Here is a 24,676-nt window from a genome sequence, read left to right as displayed (position 1 = left end):
ATGGATGCTATTGCTTTAATATTTTATAAGTAATCTTTTCTCTTTGGTCGGCTTTTCAAGGTTGACTATTCTTCCATCTCGTAAAAAATGTGCGCGCGTGAATGACACCTGCTGCCGCACTCCGATTCCAACCTTAAAGTCTAGGGAATGACCGAATATTCCCTATAAAATAAAGGACAAAACCTCCAACCGACAATAGCTATCATACAAAAATGATAAACCTTTCACCGAATGAATATAATAACAAAGTTCGGAGTGCCGTGAATTAATGAAAATGAGAGTTTTATGACTCGTATAATAGCCCTTACTCAAGTAATCTAAATTATTTCTACCCATAAAAAAAAAAGTAATCTAAATTAGGGTCCCACGCTATTCTAAATTGCTCTTTACGTGGTTTAGTTAAGTTTCCTTATTCATGACTTGAAACAATATTGAATGGGGCGAGTAAAGCCTTGACCGGGGACGTGACAATCACCACTTCTATGGAATTGAGTAGTGAATGAAGCAAATTTTGTATCAAATATGTGGCACACCAAGTTAGCAAAAGTATCACATTTAAATTGCATGGAACACTGCGGCCACACTTCAGTAGGTGATGCCATCTAGAGAACTACATCCATTCTAGTTAAACCCTAGAAATCATATCTGTCACAGTTAAGCCCCAAAATAGAGCTGATTAGCAAATATATTTCATCTTTTAATAGATAAGTCGATCATGTGTATCGATTAAATATCAATACATAATATCCAACATGATTTGAAATGATTCACTCATATGATCATTTTCAATGTACATCCAAAATAACACCACCTTGAAATGTCTGGCCAATACTGGATCCAATATTATAAATATAACATGCCTCAAAATAATTTTACCATTCAGTAACAATGCGACACAAGTTTCATCCCCTTTTCAGAAATTTGCACCCTCACAAATAGCGGCTAAACTCACTTGGGCCAAGAAGCCCGTTTAGTATTGAATTTACGAAATTGCCCTTCGATACTTGATTTTGGTTCCATGGGCCCAAAAAGTACCCCGAATGGTCCAACAATTACATAAAGCCTTGAAACATCCAAAAAAAATGCTCAATTTTTTGCAGAAAATACATCCATTTTCCATAAAACAGATAGAAATTGGATTCTTTTTTCCAAACTTCGATAGTACTAGTGTATTTTCTTCAATAATCTCACCATCCTTTAAAAGGCTGCCGCTTATAATTTCATACGACCAATATTATCAGATCAACTAGATAAATTTTGGATGTCTATATATTCATTGTTTAGTAACATTCACAATCCTAATAATTTCGAAAAAGTAACAGAAATATTCAATATTTCCGAAAATCATGAGGAATTTACATATATATTTCATGAGCTTGATAAAAGAAGATAAAGTCACGGAGGGATCTAGAGCAATAAACTTACATACCTAGAATTTTCAATATTATTTGGAAGTGCGATAATCCAGCCGTTGAGCACTTGTTTGAGTCATCCCATGCCTAATCCTGAATAGGGGTGAGCATGGTTCGGGTTGGTCCGAGCCACCCCTAATCCTAGGACCAACCCTACAAAGTGTCGGTCCTAAATTTTAGGACCGAGGACCGACCCTATTGAGCCTAGGACCAAGGATCGGACCGACCCAATGGGTTCGGTCCGATTCCAGGGTCAACCCGGGACCGATCGATAATCTTTTTCGTCTTATTTTTTATACTCCCTAAAAAAGCAAACCTACAAATTCAAATTACACATCCATTGACAATGCGGTATTGTGCAACTAGACTATAAATACCAATATATATATTTAGCAAATTTAAGATGACACAATAATAGAAATTTCGTACCTGCTAATTGCTCATCGAGATATGGGACAAGATGGAAAATTCTTGTAATCATCTATTTTTAATATTCATAACACCATATGCAAAAGTGTTTTCTTGCATTTAATCATATAGAGTCCACTTAACCAAAAAATGAGCTTCACGCCACTTGAGTAGCAAATCACCATAGCAACTATAGTACTACCCTACTCTTCAAAAACTCCTACCATTTGACACAAATTGAAAAGCAAAGTGCAGCTGAAATTCATTAGTAAAATACAATTAAACCATAAAAAGTTCAAAATATTTAATATAAACCATAAATATATAAATTCACATCTTGTTGATTCACTTGAACTTCTAAACACCTGAAAACAAAACAAACGACACATAATTAATACTCAACAAAAGTTTTAAATTGAAATTACTAGTAGTGCTATTGATAGAACATCTTAATATAATATAATAGAGACTTTACTTAGGTTTGAATATATAAAAGAACTATATATAATATAATATATAATATATAGGGTGGGTCCAGGGTTGACCGACCCAAAACTCTTAGGGACCGAGGACCAACCCGCACGGTGTTGGTCCCGGAATTTCAGACTAAGGACCGACCCAGTCCTTTGGGAACCGGACCAGACCTAGGTTGGGTTGCCTCAGGGTCGGTCCAGGTGGTCGACCCTAGACCGCCGCTCACCCATAATCCTGAAGTCATTCTTCTACATTTATTTTAGCAATCGATGCTTCCTTTTATTAAATTCTAAGTTAATACTTTTTTATTTTTCATATATACACGGTCTTTCTATTTTTTTTTTATTATTGATTAATCAATTAAGTTGTTATTACTAAATACATCGTTACCAAAACTTGGAATTAAATGTGAAAGTCAAATGTACTCGAAATCTCGCTCCCATAAGCCAAATTTATGGCACCTTCACTCACCGTACTGTTAGATAATATAATATAATTTGATAACAAGTGAAGCATCATGACATCGTAAATTTATGTGTAGTAATCCTGAATTGTCATGGTAGTATTCTGAATGCCTAGGTTGCAAAATTTTCTGGAGGCAACTCTATGGGATTTTATGACCATATATTATACGCTATAACCATCGTCGAATTTTTTTTTTTTTAAGCAATAGTAAGATCTGAGTAAGTAAGGAGGGAAAAAGAGTTGAATTAGTGTGATATTATGATCTTTAAGTCAAATTTCATCATTTGATTGACCTGTTTTACATTTAGTGGTCAGAATGTTGAATTGTATGAACCACGGCATTGACGGGAAATTTATCATAAAAATTAATAATAATCCTAAATCTATTGCATTTATGCTAATTTAATCCCGAACCTTTCAATTCTGTCAATTAAGTCCTAAACCTTTTTCACATTTTGCCCAAACGATAGCCCTACCCAATATTTTCTCATATTTTCTCTGTCTACTTGGACGTTCTATTGGCTAGATGCAAATTTGAGTCCCAAAGTAGATCGCCGCGGCATTTGTCGCCTCACCTCTTTCCCCCACCCCCTCTTGTCACCCTGGCTTTTTGCCAGGATCAATCGCGATTCAGCCCTCAGTCGAGACACTACAATGTTTCATCCGACGATGGAAACAACGCCGACTCAAAACCTCATCCGTATTATTACATAGTTCGAGCATCTTTTTGCTCATCCTATTAGTACCAGGTGTGTTTCCTTCGAGACGCGCGGAATGTTCATCCCCGTGCTGATCATGCATATTTCAGGTCCAATTCTAGTTTTATACTGAATATCTACTCATCGTTAGGAGTCTTGGACGAAGGGTTTATGTATCCCACAGTCTCTACACTCGACTCGATTCGGGTTGTCGGGTTGGTTTCGACAGGAGCGCACGTGATCACTGGAGGGTAGAATACAAAAGAAAAGGAAACACTTCCACTACTAATCATTGAACAGTAACAACAGCAATAATAATGATAAATGGGATCAATAAATCTATAAATCAAGAGGGGTTCGTCATCACCACCATCACCATCTCTCGTCATAGTTGTCTCTCGTTCACAAAAATAAAAAATGGGCATAGAAATGCAAAAAAGAAAACGGGAAAGATTTTAGTTGGCAGGGTTGCCGCCAAGGGCCTCGATGGCACTTGCTTTGAGGGCCTTGACCTGCTGATGGTACTGTAGTTGCTAGTGCCCCTACAAATGGTCCAAACCAGTAGATCCACTGCCCATGAACATCCACGTTCATAGACATCAATCGATACTAGCCTAAAATCATTATCTCTTGGCAATAATATCAAATTCCAAATGCGTACATAACATCTTTGATCAAAGAGGGTCATCAAATCAAAGGAACCAAAGTTCTCACTACCATAAATGCAAACGATTCGCATGTTTTTATTTAGCTCCTAATGTGTTATTCATGTAGTAAATCTTGATTTAAGAAAGTAGAGAGAGTAACTAAATTTAAAAGAGCTGATGAAAAAGTTTATTTGTTTAAGAAGGCCTTTAAACAAATATGTTCTATACACGAATGAATAACTGAACACAGATGAGTAACTCATACACCCTCATTTAAGAAAAGAATACCAAGAATTCTATCAGTAAACGGATAATCATCTTACCTAGTACAACATTAAGGACGAATCACATCAAGCCTAGAGAATTGATTGGAAATCTTCATAGAACATAGCAGAAACCCTATAGCCTAGAGTAGAGCAAGTAGGTAAGGCGAAATTTCTAACCTCGGGCCAAACAAAAATAAGATAATTGTTCTGTATCCAAGTTGGAAGGGTGTCATCTTTGAAGTGACCAACGGATGTGAAATCTAGCCTGGAAATGGCATGAACATTTGAAACTTTCACAAGCATTCCCGGTATAATTGTTTACTTAATTAGCCCATTACTTTCCAGCAATACCGACTTACTAAGAAAAAGTGCTGAATGAGAAGCCGAACAAGGAAAGAATGAATCGTCGGCTGTATCCAATTTACCATACTTGCTAAATATTTGATTTCAACACACGGGATGCTTATGATATGTCCGATTGGAAAGACACCAAATATACTGAAGCACAAATGCCCATCGTTGAAGAAACCAACACACTGAATGAATGAATGAATAGATAAATAAATAAAAGAAGTTCTCTAGTCTTAGCTATACTCAGGAGAGATTGTTTACAGCCTCCGCCAAATGAAGCGAAGAAGCGACCACATTCGAGTCCTCCGTGACTATCGCTAGCAAATCCTTCTCTGGATTCCACTCCAATCTTCACCGCCAATTGGAAGAAATCGAGCCAAAACCTCACAAAACCGAGTCGGAACAATCGAGTTGACCCACCCATTAGATCACGAAAGAACGCCGAACGGAAGCAGAACCTGAGAAGCCAAAGCAGTTTGTCGAACTGAAGCTGAAACAGAAGCACACGCCACTAGCAGCCGAAAATGCAGCCACCAGCTCTGCTGTGACAAAACGCGAGGAGGGTACAGAAGCATCAATGGGAAATGCAAACCCATGGTGAGTTTGTGAAGGATGGAGCTTCAATGGAGGGAGGCTTGTGAGGTCCAGCGGAGTCTGAGAATTCGCGGAGAAAAGTTGCAGATATGAGGAAGAAAGAGAATTGGGCTAAATTTCGGACTTAACACCACCGTTCTCGGTATCTCTAACAGAACCATCATCATCGAGTCGTGGGATCTGACAAGTCATCACATTCCAAAATGTCATCTAAATAAATTGCTAGGGAATCTCCCATCATGGGATTGCCTTCAGGATGAGGAAGTGGACTCCAAGACTGGAAGCTTGATGTCGAGGCACAGGGAGGTTCAGAGTCGAGGACACTCCCGCCCCCCGTATAGTCCGTTTGGCTCGAAGAATGGATCGTATCGCTCCACATGGCATTCTGGAAATCGTTACCATGAAACAGCATTGGCAATCCGACAGTGGGGATACCATCCTCTCCTCGAGAATTTGGAACATTCTGGAAATCGTTACCATGAAACAGCATTGGCAATCCGACAGTAGGGATACCATCCTCTCCTCGAGAATTTAGAACATTCCATGGAACTAATTTTTAAATCCCCATTGCAATTAGCAATTACTAATTTAGCAAAAGAGAGGGTTGGATGACGGGAACGGAGGAAAAGACCGGCCCTCCGCAACGCCACCTCGTCTCCGTGTGGGGCCTCACCCCACCGGACACATCATCATCATTTTAGCCTTTTCTCGCCTTTTCACCCCCTCATCTCATCTTCGAGGCTTGGCTCCCTATTCCCAGAACTCCCACCTTCAATGACTTTTCATGGTGCATCTTCATGCTATCTAAAGCTTCACCGAGCCAGGAGGAAACATTCAAAATCTCACGCTCAAAAGTACTCCTATACCACCGTTACTCATTCCCGCTCTTCACCGAACCACCATCTCCTACCATCGGCTAACCATTGTGCTGGCCATTGCATATGCAAAAAGTAAGGAATAAAAGTGGAGATAGAATCGAATAAACCAACCGAAAAATTCAAGCTCAAAAATTAACCCTTGGACCGACAGGTTTTGAGTGGCTCCTTATCGATGACCATCGTTGAAGGCAGCAGGAAAGCCTAGTTTATCAGTGGTGTAAGTAGGCTACGATGGGCACTCGCAACCGGCGATTGAAACCTTTACAACTATTTACGAACAAAACAACAACCAGCGAGGAGTCTTCGGACGAGATTTGGGCTCTTCGGTTTTCACGATGGGAAGGGAGGGAGCAATAGTGAAGTAGGAAAGGGTGGCTCGGGAGCAGCGAGGGCAAGTGGCTTGGCAACTAATGGTGTCGAGAGGAGTGATGGCGTGGGTTTCAATCATCGGAATGGGCAGCGGCGACTATTGCTCCAACTCCTCAAGAGAATGAAGTCCAAGAACAATGGATGCAGCTTGCGGTGACGAGGATGAGGTCGGATGTGATGGGGCGACGATGAAGGTGTATACACAGCATTCATGGAGAGTCAATCCTCCTTATTTTTCTCTCTTTTCTGCTTTTTTTTTTTTTTTTAACTGGTGGCGCCTCCCTCTTGAACATAAAAAGAAGCCAAAAGAAGAAGACAAAAAAGGACCCCTTCCAAGATGAGAAAAAAACAGATTTTATTCTCCAATAGAGTTTTGTGTAATTGCGCCATGTGACGCGATCTTGAAAGGTGTGAGCTCAAATTCCATGATAACAAATATGGTGTTCTAACTGGTTAATCAATTCTTGAAATTGATATTTCTTTAATTGGATTGAAGGTACTTAAATTTCACTATTTCTAAATCAAATGTCTAAAAAAAATTAAAGACTATTGAAATAATTTTTTTTTCAGTCAAAGGTAGATTCTTTGATTTGACCAAAAAAAGGATTTTAAGCCATTTCTATGAAAACTTGAAATCTAAATGCCTATTCCTACATGCTTATTCCTACACGCTTATGTTGAATTAACACATATATGCAATTCAAGTACTACTGATACAATTCTAATTTTTTTCAAGTTAAGAAATGAGTGTCGCCATGATCGGGATCTTGAATCTTGAATTTTTCTAACTTTAACCATCGAGATTATTTGGATGTCAATAGTAATATATATAAAGTTCTAATAATTGTTGATATTTTCTGAAAAATTTTGGTAACTTACCAAAATGCTACCAACCGAATAAGTTATCATTCAAAATTTAGTTGTCAACTAGTTTTGATATTTACCAATGCTATTTGTACTTTACCTGCACCGAACAATGTTCGGATTTTTGCTTAGTAGAATCTTCCTGGACCTCTTTTCATGGTATCTTCCGAAGCCAAGCAAATGCAATTCTCAGCTTTGATTCGATTTGTTTTCCACTTTCAAAATGTTACGAATGCCTCTAATTTTTTCAATAGGAAGGAAAAATCAACCTATTCCACCCAAATTAAAAAATTCGATATTCATGAAGATCGAATTTCCAAGTTTTGCATTGGAGAACGTATTTGGTTAGCATTTTTTGTTTCGCGTAACAAACAAAATGTCGGATATTGACCATACAAGTTATTCGGGTATCTAAAGGGGCCTACTAAGAGCTCGGCCAATACCTAATGACTATCATGTGGTTAGCAAGCAGCACGGCCAGTCTCCCAGTCCTCTCCACATAGCTCCACCAAAGACCCACAATACCTCCTAACGCGTCTCTAACTTATTTTAATTTTTGGGCTCCGACATAAATTCGATTTGGCTAGAACTCGAGCCATAAGCTCAATAACCTTAATTAGTAGAATCATGGAGTCGCCATCTAAATGGAGACACACAATGTGGATGCCAGTAGCCTTGCATTTGGGAGGATGGTGAGGCGAGGAAAGTTTCTCTGATTGCATTCTTTTCAACCAATTTGAAAATAAGAGAACATGTCCATGAGAGTGGTGAGATTTATGAATTGCTTGGGTTGTCATTTCTTGCATTCAAGCCAATGTAATTCAAGATATTGAAGCATTCATCGACAATTTTCAAGCTCATGAAATATCATACTTGATCATGAATGTAATTTAAGCTAAAGAATTATCTCATAAAAGTTAGTTATGATTAATTTCTATTTTTATTTTTTTTAATAGATGTTCGCAAGTTTTCAATAGTTATTTATGTTTACCACTATGTAAGTGGAGCCCTCGAGCGTGATTTCACAAATCAAGCGGAATCAAGCAAACATTTTCTTTCACGGGCTCGAGCTCGCTTATGTACGCCTACTCGATCTTGTTCATACTCGATTATTATATGAATGCTAATCTTTTCAGATGTCGGACAAGCTTGGATTAAAAAAATCAAGGTTCGGTACTCGGCAATTCAAGTGGTTGCCTCTCCATCGAGCGACACGTGTCTCCATACGGGAAGCTAGAAACTTTAAAGTCCGAGTGAAATGAACCCTCGAATCGGAGGAGGCTCTCCTTCCGGTTCCTCCTCCTCTCGTCGATGCGAAACCCTAGACGATACCGATGGCACGTGCGTTTTTGTCGAAGAGGTGTCGATCCCTCTGGACCGCCGCCCCCGGACCTCGTCTTCTCCTTTCCCCTGGCGGAACGCCTCCCCGTCCGTGGACGGCGTCTTGATCCTGTAGGCGTCGCCCAAGGTGAGGAAGTTCCACATCGACGCCGATTTTCTCGACCGTTGCGCGCCTGAGCTCAGTCCGTGGCTTCGCTTTGCTGTCGACCCCCGTGTCGAGGACCTCTCAGTCGATGCGACTAAGAGGTCGTGCGAGATGGCCGGCCATGTCGCAGTACCGCGGCTCCTTTTATGGATGCTCTTCATTGGTGAACCTGCACTCAGGGCTCTGTTGCTTCTCGTTGAGTAGAAGTATCGCATGGATTAATCTAGGTCCCTGTCCGTCTGTGACTCGGAGGTGATGCATGAGATGTCGAATGGCAGCCCTGTTCTCGAATTCCTTAGTTTGGAAGGATGCTACGGTTGAAAACGAACCATCAAGCTTTGTTCGAGAACTTTGAGGGAAATTGCGGTCAATGGCTGCTTTCGGTATGCACTTGATGAGGGTTTCCCCTTGGAGATTTCAAGTCCTCTGCTGCTGTTTTAGAGGATTTTCTGGTATGATGAGGCAGCTGGTAACGGAAGTCTCGATCCTTGATTGAAGCGCAGTTGAACTTTTCTTTACGAGAGGCGAGGATTTTGGAAGGCCATCTGATTGTTTTGTTCAAAATCGGTTCGAGTCTTACAGAGGGTATTGCAACCTGGTTGAGGGACTGCTTCGGAAGCTGCAGAACGTGACTAAGCTTTTGATTGGTAGTTGGTGCCTTCAGGTGAGCAGATTGTTTTTTGATTTCAAATTTAACTCGTTTGGTTCATACCTATGGATAATTCATTCTTCCCTCTTCCTGGAGTTAAGGAAATTCATTCCAAACTTCAGCACAAGGAATCTGGTTTGCATCGTTTGCTACTCTGCCTGATGACCACTGGTGCAAATACACATCGTGCCTTTAGAATAACTACTGAAAAACCAAAGAAAAGGCAGCTGGTTTAGGGTCATTTTTTTCCTGCTCAGTAGTGCATAACCATCATTCCAAAGATCATAGTAAATTATTAATGAAAAGTTGTTGTGTCCTGTTTTTTAAAGACTGAAAAAGCAGTTGTTGACTAGAATTAGTATATAAGTTATACTATTTCAAACTCAAAAGCTTTAGCATCACTCAATTTGTCATATAGGTGGGAATGAAAAGTGTTCGTAAAGCATACACTTGCTGGGTTTTTTAAACTGTATTTGGAAGGAAGAGTAAATTATCTTTTCTTTTGCCTTTCAATTTTTGAATGTGCTTAGGTTTTATCACTTGCGGCAGAGGTACAAGGTGTGCCATTTTCTTTGCCCAATTGCAAGTTCTGACTCTGCATGCACATTGGCCTTATTCCCCATTTGCTTTTCGTTAAATGTGCTACGGTCCTTTTCCCCAAATAAATCACTTCAATTGCCAATCCAGTTCAAATTGCGTTTGATGGAGAGTTGGTGAATATATTGGTTAAGTGCTTGGAATTCTAAATGAGAACATGACATCAAACTAAGGAGTTGGTGTTTTACACAAAAATGAAGAGTGAATGATGGTAATGGGAGGGAAAATTCATAGTTGCAAATAAAGAATCCCAAGCTGATACTAGTTGAATGAAGGGATTTTAATTTACTGGCGCAATAGATTTCTATCAACTTCTAGACAAGATTGGTGCCTTTGGAGATTTCCATAACATAACTGACAATCATCTAGACCAACTGGAAGTGTACCCTACTCCTGTATTGCCATCTTATTGCCCTTTCCAGTACACCAGTCAAAGTGTTCACGAAGATAAAGAACTTGAATTGGAGGGGATGTCGTTTATGCTAGATAGACTAGTTATGTCCAATGTAGAAATGCTTGATGCTCACTTGGAGTTGGCAGGTTTAACCCTGCAAAATACGATCTCAATGCCATCGGGCATCTACATATTTTCCTTCAATTTCTGTTAGTGACTCTCACGATGTAATATTACTTTTGGCTCCGCTCTTCCTCTTCTTGTACTGATTGAGCGTAACATTACTTTTGGCTCCTCTTCTTCCTCTTCTTGTACAGATTGAGCATTCCCTACAAGGATTTCTCACATTCTGTATTGTTAAAATGTAGAGTCTAGTCTGGAAAGTTTCACACAATTTGTATTACTTGAAGTTAATTTATTTTCTTCTGATTACAAAGGGGCATTTTGTCACATCATTTTGATTAATCAAGTTTGTTGTTGGGAATTTAACTTACTTGTGAATAGGATATATGTCAAGCTATGCTGCATACATGTATACATGAAGGGAGGAGTTGGAGAAAGCAAAAATACTAGGAGGGTAGGCGGAGCTGCATCCAAGTATGTTAAGTTCTCGTACTACTTTATCTTTTGGTAATTCAAATTCATAAGAGCTTGGGATCAGATACCTAGCCTTGGTAGTTTTCGTAATCTATTCTCATTGGAAAAATTTAGAGAGGAGGTATATTTTCTCCAGAAACATCTGAATGCTGCATGCATCATGTTGCCTTCTTGATACGAAAAACATGTTGTTGAGTGCTTCTTGAACCAATTCTTGAGTGGTTTCTGTTGAGATAAGTTGTAGATACTTGTACACTTGTGATCCTTGCTTGACGTATGCTTTCATGGTTACACTCCACCTCAAGGTTCCAAAGCTGAACAATAAGATTTGTTCCTGGATTGAGATAATGGATTGAAGGCTGCCAAAAAGATATAGATTCCCCAGCTTTAGATGATCTACTAGCCCAAAGAAATCCCATGTCAAGCTACCAATATCCCTGTCAGATATAATGTGTACTGTTATGATTTTGCCTTACTTTCCCAAATATTGATTATCATTTTCTCGGTTTATGTGTGTTCTCTGTCTTTCCTCTTAGTCTATTAATTTTATGTTGAACAAATTATTCATCCCCTCTCTCTCTCTCTCTCTCTCTCTCTCTCTCTCTCTCTCTCTGTTTTTGTTGTTGTTGTTAATGAAATCACTTTTCTTTGCACATTCCATTGTATGTCATTATACTGGATTATCTAACTATTCTAATGTACTCTAGGTAAATGTATAACATCATTATGCTGGCATCCTGATGGCAAAGTAGTTGTCTTGGGACTAGAAGATGGTACAGTTTCACTGCAAGAGTCCCTTATCTTCAGAATGTGTTCTTCTCTAATCTCTCTTGGGAAAGATTCTGAATTGCTCAAAATCCGCATGATGCATTGCAAACAGCAAGCTTGCTCAACAAACATGTAGCTGCTAATAGAGATGGCAATCCATGTTTATGGGTCCTGTCTGCCAATGTCAAATGAACAGTGGACTGCTAGTTAGGTCACTCTGAGCACGAAAGCCTTAACAGATCTTATTAGAACACTCTTTTCAAACACGCCCCCTTTGTTAAATAGGTCAACAAACGACAAGAGATGAATAGCCCATTTAACTAATTAAAGTGAATGGTTTGTTCCAATCCAAACATGAGCGGTGCAGCATTTATAACTTGTACAATACATGCAATATGCATATCTTTGTCAATGTCCTATAACTTTTATGAAGAATAGCCGTAAACCTTACAAAGTCCTCGGTTTAGATGATATCATGATATCTAGTATCTTATACCATTTAACTAATTAGATTGAATTGTTCATTCCTATCCAAAGATGACTGAGACAGCATATAGAAGCAGTCATCCATGGCACGCTCATTTTCATCAATTTATTAGTTCCTTTCTATTATTTAAAGTGACATATGTCCAGTTTGGTCATATTGGAAAGGTAATAGTTCGGGTGACTCCTAAAGGATAGAATTTGTATGTGCCTTAATTATGCTTGTGGGTGGAAAAGTTCGTAGATTACCAGTTATTCATTAAGCTAGCTGTTTGGTCATGGGTACAATTGCTCAGACCTTGGCTGATGCTGCTGCCATAAAGTTTCTTTGCGATGTCTACCAATTTACTGATCATTATCCACTTCATGGATTATGTTTTGCTTTGAAGATCTTATTTTTACATATGATTGTTATCTTACCAATCTAGCTGTCTTTATAGAACCGTGGATATGCATCGCGCTGCTTGTTATATGCTAGCGCTTGCAGCAGTTATATGTACTGTGGTATTTTTTATTTTTTTTTCTAACTCAGTATAAATATTAAGCAGAATGGAAAACTGTTAAGAAGCTTAAGTCCCCTGTGGCAGCTGGGGTGTGTCTCAATTGGGAGGAGGATGCCCAAGTGAATAGATTATGCATCTTTCAACTGAAAAAAGTTCATCTAACTTCTTGATCTTGATTCTTAACAGACAATAGTTTAGTTGATTCTCAACTGAAAAAAGTTCATCTAACTTCTCGATCTTGATTCTTAACAGACAATATTTTATTGTTCATACCTTTCATGTTCTATCTAATGCTTTGTTTGCAGTTAAGTAGTTATTTGAGTCTGGTCTACTAAAATATTTCTTTTCTCAAACTTAGGATTTTATTCAACAGCTTCAATATGGGTTTGTGGAAGGTTTTTTGAAAACTTATGTTTGGTGTCAACTGTGAGTTGTTGATTTGTTGATTGTTGACTCCTTAACCTTAACCTCTTGTTATATTTACCTTCTTCTTCTTCTTCTTCTTCTTCTTCTTTTGGCCAATTGGAAAGATAATTATCCTTTTTTTAATAGGACACTTTTGGCACGCTTTGGCATTTGAAGATTGCACTACTTGTTTCTTCCCTTCAGCTCCAAGAGCTCCTTGCATGCCCATACCTGGAGAAACTGGTTTAACTGACGATGGTCAAGATTCATTTGTAGTGCTCTCAAATTCTTCAAAGCAATGTTTCAGTATCCTTTGCAGTGGAGATGAAAATGGGGTTTTGTGCTTTAGTATAGTTGGTGTCTTTCCAATTGGAAATGTTGTAAGCCTCCTGTCTGTTTCAGATCATATATTTAGCAGTATAGTCTATCAGATTCAGTCAATTACTACTTCTTTCCTTTCTCGCTTCCATAGAGCAGTCTTTCTTAATAAATGGATCTGATGGCAGAAATCAGTAGAGCCCGAAAGTAATGGACTGGTTGATTTAACAACTATACTAGGTGAAGTTATTCTTGTAAAAGTTCTAGATTTCACTTCTACTGGTCATTTCAGAGATGACACCTCTGACTTCGATACAGCACAATTATCTAAAGCTTTTGTCGTTTGCCCCGAGTGCTCCTACCTATACTGCAGTTGAAGCACCTAAAGGAGAATTTGGTGTCTGTCTGGGTTAACCGTCGGTTGGGGAAAGTGTTCTGTGAGTGTGTATGTTTGCGTGTAGATAGTTCTCTTTGTGGGTGTGTAGCTATTAGAAGATTTAGAATTTTAGGTACTCTGAACCTTCCTGCATGTTTGGGTTTAGTACTGTTCAAAGTGAAAACATGATGAACTTCTCAACAGACATTTGATCTGTCTAGTAACGCGTGCTGGAGAATTGTTCTAATCAGTATCATTAAGGTTCCTATCAGTTGTCTCTTTAGTTTCATGGAGCAAGTCCTTAATAGTTATAATTCCTTGTTGGGACTCTCCCAAATGGACTCCCTTGGGCCCACTGCCTATCATTAGATCTATTAGTGTGGAATATGGTTTCCTATTTGGGAGGTTTTTCAGATCTATGTACGAGTTTCTGAATTGTCCATGATGATTTGATCACAATGTCTTGACTAGGTTGATTACTTAAAATCGATTGCAAAATCCTATGTCCTTTACCTAGAACAGGTAATTTTCACTTTAAGATGAGATATTTTAGATGGAAAATTGAACATGATTGATAGGAAATAATTTGATCCATCGGGAACCTCATATGATCTCAACGCACAAGCGTACATGCGGGCTACATGTAGTCCGAAGATCAAAACACAAATGGGCAGACTACTTGATTGGTGCTCAACTTATAGATTTTCCTCTCTTTTTTTTACTTAATTAGCGATCGGTGCTTAACTTATAGATTTTCCTCTCTTTTTTTTCCTTAATTAGCGACGATGCACGTTAGTGTGCAGGAGCACATCGTTTTTGTCCACAACAGCAGAACCCACTTGATCAAAATTCTTGTTCGCAACAAAAAGAGAAAAGTTTGTAAAAAAGCAATAACATTTCGTAAAAGAAATGCCTAAAATTGACGATTTTTTTGAATGAGCTGCTTTTCTCCTTCATTTTTTCATTTTTTTGTTTTCTTTTTTTCGCGTTTGCTGTGCTGTTCTATGCGGAACTTTTTTTTGCCCTTTTGTTCGTTTTGAGAATTTTTGTGATTTTATTTCTGGATAATTTGTAGAACAATTATCAAAAGTTCATACCAGGTATAAGCAATGCAAAAAATGAATGAACATGAGGTATACGGTGACGTATTCGTAGCATATGCTTCAGTCTCATCAATATTTATTTGCTTAACAAAAATGGAGATAAACGTGAAAGGAAACTCCTTGATTCCCACCGTTCTTGTAAGGAATTTCAAAAAACAAACCATTGGGTACTCTTCGAAGATGACCGACCATTGATTCGACCAATCTTTGCAGTATCAAGCATTGTAAACTTTCTTCCACCAGAACAACGAAGATTATAAAAGCCTAGTGCTTTTTGGGACTAGTCGGTAGATGATCATGCGCATTCTAAAGAACTTACGACCTCTTTGACATGAGAAAATGAGAGGTACATAATAGAAAAATGAAATGGGAAAATGAAGCGAAACTGATAGGGGAATAGAGTCGAACGAGGGTTTTCTCTGTTTTGCATTGGGCCATAATTGTGAAAATTAACCTATTAATTCACAAGATTTTTTGTCAAGAAATAAAAATTCAAAAGGTTCATAGTCCAACGTTAAACACGTCCTTGAAAGAAGCAAAAGAGGGAAGAAGGAAAGGACATTTCAATTTTCAATTTTTTCAAAAAAAAAAAAAAAAAAGAAAAGGATCCACCCCCGTCCCCTTCCTCCGACTTTCAGACGGAGTGTACCAGCTCTGTTCCAACGGCGCGCGCTTCCATTTCAACTTCAGTTCCGACGGCCCGCTTTGGCTTCTCAGGTTCCGCTCCCCGTTTGGCCGTTCTTTCTGGAGATGGCATAGTGGAATCCGGAGAAGGGTTTGCTGGCCATGGTCACGGATGACTTCGAAGGCAGTGGTTCGGCCGTCTCTCCTGGTAATTGCTTCGAATAGAGAAAGCTCTTTCTTTGTTCTATTCAGTGTGTGAAGTTCTTGGAAGTCTTATGTGAGAGTGGAAATCTAGATTCTGTTCTAGTTTATGCGGTGGTGATTGTACTTGATGTTATGATTATATTAAGGTTGTTCATGTGCACTGATATTTGTTTTGGTGGCATCTAACTTTGTTTGGTCATAAGGAAAGTAAAACGCTTATTAACTCAGGATATTATCATCATACTTCAAAAAGAAATGGATAGTTAAGGTAGAGCAATTTCGGGGCAGTTTTCTTAGAAAATAACTTTGAAATTTACATGATGGAAGAATTTTCCTGCTGATAATTTTTAATGCTTGAGTTGACTTTCGAGAGTCGCCATAAGCTGAACAACATGATGCCTCATGCTTCGAAGCCAACCTGCAATTTTCATACTAGCTTTCAGTAAAAACCTCTAGAAATCTATTTAGTTTAGATGTTGAAAGTTGTGAGGCAAATTTGTTGCAAAATTTTTAAACATCGTTGCATGCTTCACATGTCATTTTTGTTCTCGACTGTTTAAGGCCTACTTAGTTTTAGAAAGCACCTTTAGTTTCCATTTTCATCAAGTCGCTCAACATGCTTTGAACATTGAACATTTTACTTCATGTCATCTAGACATCATTAGTCATGAAAATTTTGAGAATATGGCATCACATTCGATGCTTTTAACATATTCATGAGAGGTTTGATTTGCTGTCAAACCTCGTTTGATTTTGGCAAGTGGTACTATTAATACAGAGCGGTAGATGGCATTTCAATTTTCTTCATTTAACTGTTTTCGTTTGCTTATCTATGTCTCGACTCTTCTTCTCAGGAGGAATTTTTTACTCTTCTCAATGGTGCTAGTACCACTACTGTAGTCCATCAATTTCTTGTTAATTCTTTGGGTGAAGTGGTATGGCTTATTTTTTAAGCTATGATGCTGCTATAGGACCTCGGCTTTTTCAATTGGTTTTTAAAATCTTAGTCTGCTAGTTTGTTCAATGATAGCGTATGAAGTGTGTATCAATAGTTGTTTGTGGTGCTGGAAAAGAACTTATGCTGGTTCTCCTCAATCATCTGCAAGTACATGTTATTATCTTTGCATTTGGCCTTTCTCCCAAATAATTAAGTTCCATGCATCTCAGAGAACAGTCCTAGAGGTGATTAGACAGAGATAGGAATTTGTTATAGTAAATTATGCTTTGCACATCTAGAGACATGCCATATTTTTCAGAACATCCTGATGTTGATTCTTCATATGAACATATCATATGCCATGATATGAATTGCCAACATTAAGTGGCTGGAAAGGGCAAAGTAAAATCTGATTTGAAGTCGATTTAACAAGTTGGCAATCTCTCCTATATATGTAGAATGAAAATTGTTGGTCATTAATCATTGGTTCGAAACTTGAACTTGATCTAAGTTTGAGCTTTAAGTGTACTGTACATGGAGATTTAGATATAGAATGTTTAATTTATTCACATTATAATTAGCAGGTGTAGAGATATGTTCTCAATTTAAAAGGAAAGAGTTTACTGCCCGTTTTGATCTTAGCATATATGCCCTCTTAATTGTGAGAGTCAATTTTTGTACCAGAGAATCATATTCAACTCTTTTTACCTACTGATATTACCAGTAAAGCCTAGGGGAAGTTAGACTTGTTTATATTACCAAATTCCGCTCATTAAACTCAATGTAGTAACCGAAACTCTTCTTTCATGTGTTATGTTTAAGGTCAACAAGCTAAGGATGAGAATGAAAACTCAGAAATTTGAAGAAAATGAGCAGAAAACTAACTGGTGGGTGCTCAGATGACAGTGAATTGAGCCTACATGGATCTAATATGTGATGCTTAACAACGGTTATGAGAGCCTCTGTTTGCAGTCATTTGTTTAGCACTTAGATGTGAGAATTGATTATTTTATATTATTATTTGTAGCATTTAGATCACGATTTTTTATATACCACCTCTTTTTTGGCAAAATAATGATGAGGATGTTAAGCCCTAGTATTGAAATTGCTTTTACTAAGTCCCATCCTAGATAGATTCATATTAGCTGTTTGTGACCTTCTTATGCATTATACTCGGATTTTTCCTCTTCAAATATTGCTCCTTTTTTGGTAGTGTGTTGGTAGCTCTTTAAACCCAAAGTTTCTCTTGAACTTTTTTTATCTTGACTTTTAGTATTAGTGGCACCCTTTTATCACAATGATCTTACTCGCAAAAGGAATTACAACTGTGAGTTAATAGAGTGTTTTTGCCCATGGGGGTGATGGTTATGTTGATTAGCACAAAATCATATGTGAGATGTTGATGTTGGTACTTGAAACTATATGATGAGATAACATGTGTTGGAACAAAGGGTAATTTGAATAACTTAAAATCCTCAGGAAAGGGTTAAGTTTCCTTTTATAGATTATATAGTTCACCTGTAGGGCAACAAGGGGGTGCAACCCATATACAAAAGGAGACCAAAAAACTAAAGCCATATACAAATCAACTCCCAAAACCAAAAGGGAGCTTAAATACCAGATAAATCATTGACTAATCAACCAAGGCATTTACATCTATATGCAAGTTTGCACTATACCAAAAGTGTGTGACTTTAAGCCAAATTTCAATAAAATAGAATGAAAAATTCTCTCCATCGGAAGCTCTCTAGTTCCGCTCCTTCCAAATCAGCCAAAAGACACAGGGGAATTGAGTTAATCCTAATTGTTGTGCCGTAAATGAATGCCCTACCATGCCCAAAGTTCTTGCTCAATAAAACGTCTGATAACCTAAGATAACATGGTGCATGCATAGGAAATTGTCCAAACCATTATTGTCCAAGAACAAATGAAGGAGGAGATGCCGCACGCACTATCTCCTCTTGCTGAGGAGACACCTATTACCTAGTACTTTGCCTCATTTCTAAAATAAGGATTTGTTCCCAGGTTGCCTCCCAAGCAAAAAGAGAAACTCTATTGGAATCCTCACTTTCCAAATTGATTTTTAATGAAAATCTGTTCTATTCACAAATCTCCCTATCAAGCAGCTTGTAGTAAGACTTTACAGAAAAGATTCAATCTCTTCCCTTGTTCCAGGCAAAAGCATCCTTAAAAGCATCAGAAATCTTTGAATTATGCAAGACATAAAAGAAGGCAGGCAAAAGCTTCAAACTCCTAATCTTGGGCTTGGCCTACAAAGTCAATGTCACAAATGATCATTTCGTTGTTTAAATGATAACAATCTGCAACCAAAGCTTTCTTGTTCCTTGACATTTCACCCAAATGCTTACACATACGACGTCAATATGTGAGAATCAAATTCCATTACTTGGGAGTGTAAGTTTCATAATAAATGCACACCAAATTGGAATGAGATTCTTACAATTGAGAATCTCAGGAAATGGAATTTGATTTTTCATAGAATGGAGTTGTGTGCGAAAACTTTTAAAGGAAAATGTTGATCATCTGTTTCTTCTTTCTGACTTTGCTTCCAAGCTTTTACATCAAATCTTCAACTTGTCTAAGGTGGTTTGGTTCTTGCCAAAACATGCCATCCAGTTTCTTAACTGTTGGCATGCCTAATTAGGAGGATCAATTTCTAAGAAGTTCTGAAGTGTGGCACCTTTGTCTCATGGGATGCCTTAGGAAAGAAAGCAACAAAATGTAGGGTTTGGAATCTTTGGTTGCTTCTGTGTTGGTACCTTTTAACCGGCTTTCAGAATCATGTTTTGATTATGTATATCTTCTAATGCTTTATTTCTGTTTGTTTTTCTTTTGTTTTGTTCTCTTATATACTGATGTACTGGAACTTTTTCTCTCAACAAAATCCTCTGTTATCTAGAGAAAATATATTGCCAGTTTATTCCCCTGCCAGATCTCTCTCCATTTATATGGGCATTTTTGTGTGTTGTGAACATGTGCTTTGGCGTGCACATGCATGTGATCATGTGCTTACACAGGTGTGCACACATGTACATGCACACTATAGGGCTATTGTTAATGAGATTAGATCCTGTGCTTCTCCTGGGTACAATGACTCTCATGTGCATGCTACTTATATTTCTTGATTACTACTATAATGAGAAATGACGTTTCTAGTTACATATTTCAAGGTTATACTCTGCTGTTTTATATTTTGATTAGTAAGTCTATTAAAAAGGACCAAGGGGATGCCTCCTATTTACTAACTACCACCTATAAGTTCATATTTACCTTAAAAATTAAAAAAAGACTTGGTGTCCAAAGAACTGCCACCACAATGTGAAAAAAATAAGGTGGTAAGCCAATATCTTTTACAGCACCTATAGAGCTTTCCTCATTTTTAAAAGCCTGCCTATTTCTTTCTTGCCAAGGCTTATGAACTCTCTTTAACTCCATGGTACTGCCAATCAATGCTTTAGGGCTTCTTTCTCCTTTTGTCTATTCAAAATGTGCATTCATGACGGTGTAGAATTTTGTGGAAAAATTGACAAGTGATAAAAAGATTAAGCTATGAAATAAAGATGTGGCTTACTGTTTAAATGCTCTTTTGTAAGCTGGGACTTTTCTTTTGATTGAAGTGTAAACATTTGATAATTGGGGAGGTAAATTGGTAGTAGGGAGAGTTTTGAATCAAGTACCTCCTCTAGAGATGCGGTTTGATATTTGAATGTTATAATGAAGTTACCCTTCCCGAATCTGTTGGATAGAGATGCGGTTTGATATTTGAATATTGCAAAGAAGTTAACCTTACCCAAGCTAACAACAGAAGGGCTAGGGGTTGTCTCCTTGAACACACTAGCATTTCCTGTCAATATTGTGCTTACAGCTCACAACTATCACATAAATGCCCTCCCCTCTCTCTCTCTCTCTCTCTCTCTCTCTCTCTCTCTCTCTCTCTCTCTCATACAGTGACTTTGGGCAGGACTTGATAATTCACTTGAACATTCCAAACTTCTATCCTGCTTGCATGAATTGGATAGCAGACTAGGCTCCATTTCTTTAATGAATTTTCCAGTATAAATTTTATTTGTCAGACACTCTAGAGTATGTTGCTTAGTTCAAACATAGTGTGTAGAAGATGAAGATGGCTTGTAATGACCATTTACTGTGTAAAACATTTTCTTTTGCAAACTTTTACCTTCGATGGTTCCAGCAAGTAACTTGTGTGGTCAACGCTATTTATCCCTCATGAGTGTGTGCCTCAGTTTTCTTAATGAGAGATGATATTTGACATATGGGGTTAAGATACTGAAGTATTGTTATTTACTTAGCAGCCTGCTGTAGAGATTATTGGCTTTAGAATGGGTGAGCTCAAGGGTCTTTCAAGATGGCATTCTCATTTTCTAGGTACTGGTTTGGATGAGACACTGGTGGATAATGCAATAGAAAAGGCTAGAATGCTGCTTGTAAAGGTTGAGCAATTTATAAGGGTGCTCTCATCTGTTGTGAAGCCGGTATGCATGTTGCAATCTTTGTTGTGATTTCTCTACCTTTCTAGATATCTTTTGTTCACAACCATTGTAATATCTTGCCTACCTCTCATCATGTATGGGGTGCTTTAGTGACACTAAATTACGACATGAAGTTGAACTATTTTGGATAAGACATGATAAGGTTGCTTAGAATGACATATATACCTTTAATCTGAAACTACATATATTATCCAGAGACCCACATGTGCAGAGTACAAATGCTTTTTCATGCTAATCATTCTTTGTCTGGCTCTGCAGGATGACTCTGAATTTGCTTCAGATTACATTTCCTTCCAAATACCTGATGAGTCTTTTGTAGATGTAACAAATTGTATGGCGGTAGTGAGGAGACCTACGAATGAATGTGAAGTAGGGAGGACCTTTGGAAGGATTTTGTTGTGCATCCCTCCCGGTCACTGTTTTGTGGATTTGGCTCTATATGAGGTAAAAGCTTGGTGTATCATATTTTAAAGCCCAAATTTGCAAATGTGGCTAATACATTATGTTGGAATTAGTAAGATCAAATTATTATGTTCCTAAATAAGATGAATGATATTTGTGAAAGGCTTGGGATGCCGAATGATGATCTTGCAGCGGTGACCTTCCACTTGTGCATGTTGCAGGAACCACTTGTGCAAATAACTGAGAGTTGTACCAATTGAAGGTAACTCATCGATTCAGAGCTTGCATATTGATTTCTTAATCATAGTATCCTGAGTTCTATTCTTATCATGTCAATTCACAATTTAAGACATTGATGGCAAAAGGAAAAACCTAGTATATTGTGTTTTTCCCGTTCTTTTAAGAATTTTAGGAAGTCGATGGGGAACTAGGTGTCCGACAAATTTCCCAACGAAATAGTATTGGTCAAGAAACCTAGCAACAAGTCTGGACTAGTTCAGGGCCTTAAAAAAAAAAAAATTGGAGTAGTGTTGGAGTTGGCTTTGGGTTTGGAACTCCAACCTCTTGTAATTAACAAGCGTGCCAACCATTTGCTCCGGTGTCTTCTTTCTTCATTTTGTGGTGGATAATTTAATTATTGACCATATTGGCCCAATCTATTAGATAATTGAACAGGATGCTATTAAGATGACATCAAGTGTGTATAATCTATTAAAATGCTATGGTGTCTTTCGACTCACTAGGCTTCTTTTGTTATGAACGTTTGTAATCTAATATATGCAGAGTGTTCTATCAGATGACATCACATGCAATAGTTCTACCAGTCTGACCGATTGAACCACTGGTCTGGTTTTGAAAATGTTTGTTCTTTTATTGTTCCTATTTATTATGTATCTGCTCTCTTCATCAGCACCAGTAGCAGCAGCTTTGTTTTCCTCCTATGTGCATAATGCATGTACATGCCATTACATGCTTATGATTTCAAAGGATGTTTTACATTCTGCCTTACTGTTATTGCAAAAGTTCCAACATATCTTGACAGCTAGAGTCTTCTTGTACTTGTATATAGGTTAATGTGCATTTGATAGGCCTCATGGGTTATATTTTGTGTGGACATTTGCTTGGTTATAGTCTTCTCACTTTTGAAACACTAACCCATTGAAACTACACATCTAGGACCCTATCTTACAACTGGAGATGGAGAATGAGAAGCTTCACAGCATTCCCCATGCTGTAGTTCCTCCCTTGTCAATTAGTGGTAAGAAAATTTTGACAGTCATACAATTGAGCTAAGGATCAATTCATTGTGATGACATCAATTGTATAGTGATGAAGATTTTTTCTTTGAGCTTCTTACCATGTCCATTTCCTCTTTTGGATGTCTAGAAACTTATTGTTGCCCCATACTCTTTCCTTTGTGTATCAATGTTTGATAAACTTGCCAGTGTCAGTAACAAATTTATCTCGTTGGCTGGGTGTTGGAATTGAATTAATCCTGTCCATGCTCCTTACTACATTTCCACTTAGAACCTACTCTTAGAGTGTAAATGTGACTGGCATAGGTACATTGTGCGCCTTTAATGGACCACTTCGTGTTTGTTCCTACAGATTGAAGAAGTGCAAAAGTATGCTCCAAAGAAAATATTTTTTCAGTTGAAGAAGTAAAATACTGAAATATTAGGTTTTCCCCTAAATTTTAAATCAATTGAGAGGACAAAGTGCAAAAAGAATGAATCTATAGTCGCCAGACAAATGCATAAAGAATAATCATTCTCTTATGGTAGGTGCATAGCAGTTTGAGTTACTAATAGGGAACCACTATTTACAAGTTCATGATGATGGATACTATCATGGTATCTAGTATAGCAAGATACTATTGAAAATTCATGGTTTACACGCATGCCATAGCCTATTTAGGCACACAAAGTTTGCCTCCCCGCCCGTGTTTTAGCATAATGCAAGTGTTGCATTTTTTTTTATAGCCATATATCCAAGGAACACCGGAGTGAAATCAAGTTGATGTTTTTTGGATGGCAAGTAGAGGTGTGGCTTGTGTTTTAGCTGCAAGAAAGCAGGCCTTGATCTACATACTGGACGAGTATGAAGAAGAATCTCTGATTCGGAATGACTGTTTGTTCAAGAGTTTGCAATGGTTATACTCGAGTTGCTGCTGTGGGTGGGCCTCTAATACTTCAAGCTGCAGACATCAGTGTGAGAAGCAATGTATGTGGGTTTTCTGACTGGAGCTCTTTGACTCCACCCTTCTTCGAGAAGTCTTAATCTATAACTGCCATGGGCCTCTTCTGCTACGCGGGCAATTGTTGAAGAAAAAAGTGGAGTAAAAGGTAACAATTTATCTATTGAGTTGGATAGAATTGACCGAAAGATGGCGAGCCATGGCTTCTATGCGGTGGTAACTGTCTTCATGGTATTGCTGTAAGCTTCGAGACCTGCTCGATAGTGCCAAGCTTTTGCTTCATCTGTATATGTTCATTGTTTTCATGCGTAAGAAAACCAAATATTTGGTTGGGATTATCTATACTTCGGGTTCAATGGTTTGGGCAGTGTGCTTGACTAACAAACTCTACATTTGAATATTGAAATCTCAGATTGACTCACTCCTCCACAAGTCATTGTTAAGTGATGCATCTGTGCCGATGTCGATGTACACAATACATTCTTGTGTGGAACATGACTTACCAGATATATGGTTTTAAGATGGCAATAAATAACATAGGCTATATTTCAATCTCAGATTTTGGAGTCCTCAAATAGATGGTCGTTTAATGGATTTCATACCCTTAATAAAGGATATCGTGTAGCCTTAACTTAATGATGTTCAAACATTAAGGAATCTTTTTTCAAAAACATT

General features: G+C 38.0%; 1 protein-coding gene and 2 long non-coding RNA genes across 12 annotated transcripts in view; all 3 read left to right on the top strand.

The window, feature by feature from the left end:
• LOC104442430 (anaphase-promoting complex subunit 4) overlaps window positions 1–24,676 on the top strand; it is a 73,772-nt gene that overhangs the window by 29,823 nt on the left and 19,273 nt on the right. For 2 of the 5 annotated variants that reach the window (XM_039312642.1, XM_039312643.1), the window contains exon 20: window positions 23,839–24,266. The exons of 1 other annotated variant lie outside the window; for it this stretch is intronic. In XM_039312642.1, coding sequence (XP_039168576.1) covers window positions 23,839–24,044 — 206 coding nt within the window. In that variant the 3' untranslated portion in view covers window positions 24,045–24,266. Of the gene's footprint in view, window positions 1–23,838; window positions 24,267–24,676 lie in introns of those variants that run through there. 2 more of the 5 variants (XR_005551182.1, XM_039312644.1) reach the window with 2 other exon arrangements.
• On the top strand, window positions 8,716–13,777 carry LOC104435772. Of its 6 annotated transcripts, none has more exons than XR_005551213.1 (4): window positions 8,716–9,576; window positions 11,057–11,149; window positions 11,857–11,922; window positions 13,456–13,777. It is a non-coding gene; the product is annotated as an uncharacterized LOC104435772 (long non-coding RNA). The 6 variants fall into 6 exon arrangements; XR_005551215.1 differs by having other exon boundaries at window positions 13,513–13,532; XR_005551216.1 differs by lacking the exon at window positions 13,456–13,777 and adding an exon at window positions 12,949–13,094 and having other exon boundaries at window positions 11,070–11,149.
• LOC120293418 lies at window positions 21,593–23,593 on the top strand. The gene is made up of 3 exons (XR_005551222.1): window positions 21,593–21,846; window positions 22,026–22,066; window positions 22,981–23,593. It is a non-coding gene; the product is annotated as an uncharacterized LOC120293418 (long non-coding RNA).

This window comes from Eucalyptus grandis, chromosome 5 (assembly GCF_016545825.1).
Source record: "Eucalyptus grandis isolate ANBG69807.140 chromosome 5, ASM1654582v1, whole genome shotgun sequence".
Lineage (NCBI taxonomy): Eukaryota > Viridiplantae > Streptophyta > Magnoliopsida > Myrtales > Myrtaceae > Eucalyptus > Eucalyptus grandis.
This window is presented reverse-complemented; position numbering and strand designations above follow the sequence as displayed.